This window comes from Juglans regia, chromosome 16 (assembly GCF_001411555.2).
Source record: "Juglans regia cultivar Chandler chromosome 16, Walnut 2.0, whole genome shotgun sequence".
NCBI classification, from domain to species: domain Eukaryota; kingdom Viridiplantae; phylum Streptophyta; class Magnoliopsida; order Fagales; family Juglandaceae; genus Juglans; species Juglans regia.
Genome location: NC_049916.1, coordinates 22,325,498 through 22,333,589, shown reverse-complemented (window position 1 = coordinate 22,333,589; position 8,092 = coordinate 22,325,498). Strand labels below are relative to the sequence as shown.

At 36.9% G+C, this 8,092-nt stretch overlaps 1 protein-coding gene across 1 annotated transcript; it reads right to left on the bottom strand.

Annotated features, from left to right (window-relative positions):
* Nucleotides 1-414: 414 nt before the first annotated feature.
* LOC108985470 (ACT domain-containing protein ACR4-like) lies at nucleotides 415-3,479 on the bottom strand. The gene is made up of 7 exons (XM_018957778.2): nucleotides 3,134-3,479; nucleotides 2,874-2,919; nucleotides 2,669-2,783; nucleotides 2,517-2,584; nucleotides 1,293-1,892; nucleotides 1,091-1,195; nucleotides 415-1,000 (listed from the first exon to the last, which is right to left on the bottom strand). Exons 1-7 carry the CDS (start codon nucleotides 3,205-3,207, stop codon nucleotides 656-658), a joined length of 1,353 nt encoding a protein of 450 aa, XP_018813323.1. The 5' UTR covers nucleotides 3,208-3,479; the 3' UTR covers nucleotides 415-655.
* Nucleotides 3,480-8,092: the final 4,613 nt, after the last annotated feature.

The window sequence follows — 8,092 nt, the reverse complement described above, 5'->3', positions numbered from 1 at the left end:
TGAGTACATGAGTACAGACTCCAGAGAGCTGTGAGGTTACTGTGAGGTAGTGACCTTACCTACCAAACCACTACGTAGCCACTTCCAAGAGGGGAGAAAATAATAACAATAAATGCATGGAATGAAAACTACTCAACTCAGAGGAATGACTTGATCGATGTGTTATGGAATCCTCGGGACTGCAACATGTCAACCTCGGCGGCTTTCTCAGATCAGGGGTCATGCCTATCTATCTATCTCTTCTCTTTTATTCTAGTCTTTTTTTTTTTCCGACGAATATTGTGGCTTTATTTTAACAAAAACGACAAAACCATTTTGAGCCAAGTCTTTCCAATTTTCCATGTCATTTCGGCATTATGTTTGATGCCGCAGCAAAAGATTTGCTCAAATCTATATATAGTCTACAAAACAGTCTGAAGACCAAAGGATGAAACGAGAGGATTTATGTACACCAAACATGGAACAAAAAGAGACAGCAAAAGGAAATGTATGCATGAGGCTTAGCAATTGTTGAAATATTGAAAGTTCAAAGCCTGACCAAGATCAACTAGAGATTCACCTGCAAAATCTACACCTAAGCAGACATTTCTTGATATCTACGGGCATTAATGGACAGCACCTTTCCTTTGTTTGGGGGGGGGGGACTTATTAATGCTTAAGAACATGACTTTATCAAACCCAAGTTGTATAGGAACTTCTCCGATCTGGTTCGGAAGAGATTACCCAAAGAGAACTTCCCACTCTCCTGGGTCGGAGATTTTGAGTAGGCATCATCCTTCACATGTAGCATTGTGAGGCCAATCTCTTTCCGAACTGCCTCAATTGTTTCACTCTTTACTGCATTTCCTGATGCATCAGTCACATAAAAAGCATTTACAGCTTGGGAACCCCTGGTGGTGACCTCGGCTCGGGTTACTGATAAACCATTTTCTCTGAATATTCGAGTAACATCAGATAGAAGGCCAATTCTGTCTTCACCACAGAGTTCTAGTCTTATGCCCTGTATTATGAGAATGTGCATTAGCATCACATAAGAGTTGGACAAGTACTGAAAATCTTGTATGTATTTGAATCCCCCCACACTCTTTACCTCAGAAGTTCGCCTCTTGATAGCAGCCTCCAGGCAATGAATTACCCTTTGCCTCTCTGCTTCAGAACTAATAGGGCAGCCATCCGTATGCCTGATATAATATTCCTATACACATAGAAATCCAATGTTTTCAACTTTGGTCAATGCAAAGCATAATCAAGAAGAAAAGCGATCAAAGCAATTCAAAGTAACAAAAGACAACCTGATAAGCCTCTGGTCCTTCAGCAATGACAGTTCCATGGTATACCACATATTGCATATCTGTCAACGTGCATACAGTATCAAACAATAGCTTAGGACGGTCAGGGCACGTCAAGTTCACAGCAGTATATCCCTTATCTGCACATTTCTCTACAGTTACAAGAAGTTTGCTCCTGTCACTTGTTGACATGCAATCTGTGTCATCCATATCATAATCGCGATCAGCATACATCATTTGATGCAGCCTCCGTTCCTTATGAGTGGAACCGACCGAAACAGCAGTGTTTGCACCCCGTTTATCTCTGTCCCCCTTTAGCACATAAAGAAGAAGTTGTTTGATCTTAGCAAGCCGATCAGGATTGTCAATTGGCAATCCAGTTGCCTCATCAGTGATGAGGACAACTGACGCCATTCTTGAATTGTGGGTCCAGACTTCTGCTGCTACCACATTACATTTGAGGTCAGCAAGAACAGCAAAAGCCTCTGAGAGTAGGCCTGGCCTGTCTCTTCCAGTCAATTCAATTGTTGTGTGTTCCGTGGCAGCTTGGACACCCACGGACCTTCTCAAGGATCGAAAGCTATGTGCCTTAGGTCCTAGCGACTGTGACATGTAAAATTAAACTATAAATATGGCTTGCAATTCTCATGGCTCCATCTAAATAATTATACTACAGACCAAACAGCAAGCACAGCCCCTCCTTCTTTGTCTGGTCCTACTAGTATCTAATTATTGATCTATGTAATCAAGGATGGTGATTAAAGTAGAAGTCCTTGTAGCTAGGCCCCGGCCCGTTGGAGGCTTCATAGAACACAACACTATTTTCTGTTTGATATCTATGTACCTATGTACAGTTTGATAAACTAGATTCCTTTCATGACCATCATGTAATTAAATAAGAAATTAATATGAACAGGGATTCCTTAGCAGAATATAAGAAGCTATATTGATCCGAATAGGAATAAATAAAGCTAGGCTATTGATAAAACTATTTTGAAAAATTTGCTGGACTGCACAAAAGTCAAAACCAATATGAGCGTTTAGCAAAGTAACAGGGAAAACAACAGAAATCAGCTACCAAGTTCTTCCTAGAAGTATATCAGTTTAAACACCCTTCAGAATTCGCACTCTTAACATCAATATCTCCAGCTCCAAGGTAATAATTTCTTAGGCACTTCATAATTGGTATAAATAAAACGTAAAAAGAATGTTGGTTCGCATATCTACCAGTTGAATCCGTTCAGCAAGATCGTCATCGAATAGCTTGTTCCCATTCTGATCTGTGACATGAAATACTGCAAAGAACAAATGGAACTAGAAAACTCAATCACAAACCACACATCCAGGGTCTTACGTATGTATGAAAATCAGAAACTAACCATCCATGAACCATTCCCCATCAGAAGAAATGTAAGCTCGACGAATTATAAGATTCAAGTCAATGAGAACTTGAACCAACTCCAACAAACTCCCACGCTTATTTGCACTATCGACCTATCAATTCCACAAAATTCATTGCAACTGAGGGTCTCTCGAATTGCATACAAGATAACCGAAAAGAATTTAGAGAATTCAATCAAATACCTTAATCAAAGTGGCTTTCCTGCTGGAGGCATTATCAACTGTAACCCTGCAAATTCCGTAATCAAACAGGGAACTAAATCACAAACCCATGTTGCTAAAACAATCAAGATCGACGCTTTCAGCTCAATACGGTGGAAATATCGAGAAATGAAAGAAAAGCGGTCCAATTCCACCAGAGCCAAGACCGAATTGGAACGTAAAATGGAATCCCAGTACAGATAAAAGCAATGAAAAAACATCCAGAGATTCAAAGAAAGGACCTGGGAGGGTTCATTCGAATCACAAGCTTCTCAAACTCATCATCCATAGCGAGAGGGGAAGACCAACAATCCATTTGGAAATGAAATTCAGAAACACAAAGCAGAGAGCTTGAAATAGAGAGAGTAATAAGTGAGGGGATAAAGAGAGTATCTTTCTGCTCTGGAATCTTTGCTCTGCTGGTTTCCTTTCTTTTATTTATTATATTTGTTTTCTCCTCTGTCTGAGTTTTCTGGCACTTTCTTTGTTTGTGCCTGTGGATTCTGATTTCTGAATCGGGGTTGTGGTTTGTTGTAATGGGTAGTTGGTTGGGTGGTGGTGGCTCTTCAGCTGGACGAAGATGTTTTGGAGGGACATACAACAAATTAGCAATTTTAAGGAGAGAGCACATATAACATTAAATAAATTAATTAATTAATTAATAAAATAAAAAAAAAAGGGAGGAGGGCATCGGACTGTCATGCCGGCCTGTCCCTGCTAACATGGGGCCCACAACACTTCCCCTGTAAACATCTGGTCAGTCATCCGACTCATCCCCTCATGTCTATTGTCTTTGTCTAGGGTTTGCGTTCTTTCACAGGGCAGTTCTACACACTCTTACCTTTGGTTAAGAACCTCGAGTGTCTATTTCAGCCTCTTTGCGGCTATTTTTAGGGTTTATTAGGTTTATTCTTCCCTGATCAAGTGGGTCTGTTTGGCCATATTGGCCCCCAGTGACTGTGTTTATTATGGTCTTTATCAAAGGCACCCTACCCTGGCTGTCATTCCATATCAAATAAAATCTAGTGAGATTTGTTTTGCTTTTTGGGGACCCTTTGGTCACATTTATCATTTAAAACCCAGTAGGATTTCAAACTCTCTTCAGCTGATTTAAATCAGTTTAGTAGGATTTCTGTTCAGGCTTGAGGCCAGGCACGCCCCACCTTGGCATAGATCGAGCAATCTCTACGCTTAAGCAACCATTGCCTCCAAGTCCAGATCTAAATGATCTGTTTGCCCTACTTGCTGCTATAATCACAGTACTCCTAGTCCCGCGAACTCGAAGATAAAAGAAAATGAAAAAAAAAAAAAAAGCAAAATCCTCTTGTGGTGGATCTTAAAGATAATGATCATCATGTACTTAGAAATTAGTTTTTCTTTTACCAACTTTTTATTATTATTTATTATTGTTGCCATCTACTTGGAGGTATGGTTACCCATATCATGATCAGCTCCTCACAGGTATGAAGACTGAAGAGTACGTAGTATTACTATATTAGACTAAACAGGGAGTGGAACTCAGGGAGGAATCTTTGTTCTGTATAATATAAAATATGGGAGATGAAGCCCAAGAACTTTTGAGTTCTGTAGATCATAAAAAGTACTACTCCAATAATTGCAATCTTATTGTTCCACTTGCAATCTGCACCGTTTGATCAAGCATCCGTGCAGCTTGGAAAATAAAGTGCCTCTCGAAAAGAAAAAAGGCTTATTTGGGAGATGTTAGCCACCCATAAATCCCTGTTGTTTGCGACATCAAGTGCAGGATATTTCGCCTTTCTGGTGTTACTCCAACGTACAACAAAAGCATATGATAAAGGCCGAAACAACAGATGGGGAAACTGATCATCAAGAGCGCCACAATGAGAATGACACGATGATACATAGACAAATAAATGCCACTGGCCTTGACTGTTTGTCCTGCATTGCTCTGCACATATATCATAGCCATAATGAGGAGACACATAAGCGAGGTGGCTCTTTGTTTTACTTGTCTCATTCATGTCTGGGCATTTCGGGGAATGTCACATGGATTTAACAATGTTGATGAACGTACCAAGGTAAGTTGCATGAAAAACTAGGGTTGAAAGAAGGAAATCTTTTTTCTATATCAGTATAGAAATTGTTGGAAATATTTTTAAAATAATATATATTATATTTATTATTAATAATATTTTAAGATTATTTTTGGAATTTGTGAATTATCTTGAAAATAGAGAAGTTGTGAATTATTTTTGGGATTTATTTAGTGGTATTGAGGCTCTAGGTTTACCCGTGGGGCTAGGTTCGAGCCCAGCTCCACGCTGACCATGGCATGTGGCCCAGCACCATGGTGCTCATGCGCAAAGCGCTACATTAACGCGTCAAGGGGCACAAGCGATGCATGGAAAAAATAAAATTTCAACTATTGTGTCACTTAGTAATAGGCATAATAAATACACATATTTGTATCAGATTTCAGAAAAATTAATGAAAAATTACAACTTTTTATTCATGTCATTTTGTTATCTATAAATAGACCCATTATCCTACGAATTTAAGAGTTCAAGAAGGCAATTTTGAGATTTTGTCTCTCTCAAAAGTTTGCATTTCTTCAAAAACTTATTATTATGATATGTTCATTTTGCAGAGAACGGATTTCTAATCTCTTGATTAAATAACAAAATTTGAGAATATTAGGGATCTAATTTCGTGTGTATATAATGCAATTAGATAAACATACTTGTTTTGGACTTCATTGTACCTTGGAGGTAAATTCACTTTGTAACTCGTGTGAATACCATTATTGGTGGGAGCGAATATTGTCTTAAAGAAAACTACATTGTTACACGTCTCGAAGCAAACTTTTCTCTAACTATTTTTTCTTTTGTAACCCCTTTTGAACCAACACAAATTTCTCACAATGAGTCGTCTGATCAATACGAGTTAATTGCAAACCACAATCATTGATGAGTCATTTATTTCAGCAACTCTCTACAATCGATTGAGAAATATAGTACTATGTGTAGGGAATAATAGTAGACAAAGGGATTGCAAGAGTGAGTTGTTGTGAAAAATGATGCAAGAAAATAAAGTATAACAAGAAATCAATCATAAGATACTGAGATTTATGTAGTTCGACAACGTGCCTATATCTATAGAGCTGCAAATGATTTTATTATCTTGAGGAATGACAAATTATACTTTGGAGGTGAAAATACACTGTTCAAAATAGTCATACTATTCATAATAAACATATATATATGGTTGTACGGCAGAAACTCTAATTTAACAATTATTGGGTTATTCACTCGAGCGAACTCTCTATTTGATGTTTGCTAGAGCAATATGTCAAGCAAAATTACAAACTCTCTACCTAAGCTTTGCTCGAGGGACTTGCAGTGCAAATGTCGAGTGAACTTTCTGTTTGGCATTTCTCGAGTCACAAACAGAGTCAAAAAAATTCCTCATAGCCAAACCTCATTGAAAATCCATACAAAATTGTAACGAATCATTGTCAGATCGGATTATCAAATAGAGTTGTCATAAGAATAGCAAGGCTCCACAAACAACATGAGATCAAATGACAACGGGATGAGCCAAGAAGAGAAGGCGCGCAGGCTGCTACGAGAAGTCGAGATCTGCTATATTAAAGTGCTCTAGAGAATGAAGCATACATAACAAAAGAAGAAGAAGAAGAAGAATCAAGATGATGCCCTAATCTAAATATTAAAACAATTGTAAGTGGCAACGTACATTCTCGTGATATAATCTTTTTTAAATGAACATTGTGTTGATCATCTTATATTAAATCTAATACACACACACGAGTAATCTTAATTCTATATTATTATCTCATTCTCATCTTAATTTATAGACTTGACACTTTTTATCGTTTTATGATTATATGATTTTAAAAACAAATTCAAAGACTGAAGGAAAATGTCATCTTATGATCAATGATCATATTGGAATATACATTGTCTGATTTACTTGAAATGAGTCATCCAACTTGAAAACCAAACAAATATTATTGATTCTTAAGATTTTAATATGCACTGCCCGAATAGAAATGCAAGTAGAATGAGTGGTTGTAATGAGTTTACTTTGGGATTGGATTGTGGATCAGGAGGATATATCACGCATGCACATGCACACTTTAATTTTGAGATTAGGTTCTGACTAAAGTAAACAATGTCGTCTCGACCCTTTTGTCTTTAATAAGCTATTTACAAATACTGTTTAATACTTTGAAATTTTGATGCCCAATCCATGAAACTGTGCGATTTTGACCCCAAAAAAAAAATGATTCGTAGGGGACAACATTTCCGTACGTACCAGGATATTGATGTATAAAGCATGCAGTGATTTGCAATTTTATATGCCGAAATGTTTTAATAAATTTGGGCGGAAATATCTGATTGGTGCTTTCTGTCTCAGTAATAACAGTATTAACTGTCAAACATGAGACAACAAGCGATAAGACTTGATTGTTTATCAAGTACAGTACCTTAATGACGAAGTGACGTATGTTGCTTTATTATGTTTCAATTTTTCATATGTTTCCGACACATTTTTGTGAATGGTTTAGGACAGAACTGAAGGGTGATATGAGAATTTTATATTTTATTTTAATATTTAAAATATTATGTTTTAGTATGATTATTATATTAGAATTTAAAAAAGTTAAATTGAGATTTGAAAAAGTTGAATTGTTTATTATATTTTGTATGAGGATTTGAAAAATGTGTAATGATGAGATGAGATAGGATGAAAATTTTGTATCTCATCCTACCCCCAAACCTGCCCTTAATCTATAAAGGGGAAACAATCTTAAAGGGGCTGAGAATTACGTGGAATTCATTTTTCCATTTGAATTATTACGTCCATGCATTATCGTTACTTCGCCAAGTTTGTGACACTGACTAGGGTTAGACTCTTTACTTGGATCCAAATTTGAGGGCAAAAGTAAAGAAGTGGAGGAGAGAATAAAACTAGTGGAAAAGGATGAGAAAATTATAAGAAGTTTGATGCATGCGCTACAGTCGAGATGATTGTGTGATTGATCGATGACACGACTCAATAGTGACAATAAAAAATGTTACAAATATAAACTATAATATTGAAATAATAATAATAATAAGAGTACAATATATATAACATTTTATTAGGGGTGGTAAATCGTGTTAATGAGTCGTATTCGTATTGTGTCAAGGTATGTA

Excerpts from the sequence above, each read along its gene's own strand:
- LOC108985470 (XM_018957778.2), bottom strand. The coding sequence starts at position 3,207 with ATGGATTGTTGGTCTTCCCCTCTCGCTATGGATGATGAGTTTGAGAAG. Across the intron at positions 2,585-2,668 it reads TGGGGAATGGTTCATGGATG|TATTTCATGTCACAGATCAG; the intron begins GTTAGTTTCTGA and ends TGTTCTTTGCAG. Across the intron at positions 1,893-2,516 it reads TTGCTGAACGGATTCAACTG|TCGCTAGGACCTAAGGCACA; the intron begins GTAGATATGCGA and ends TACATGTCACAG.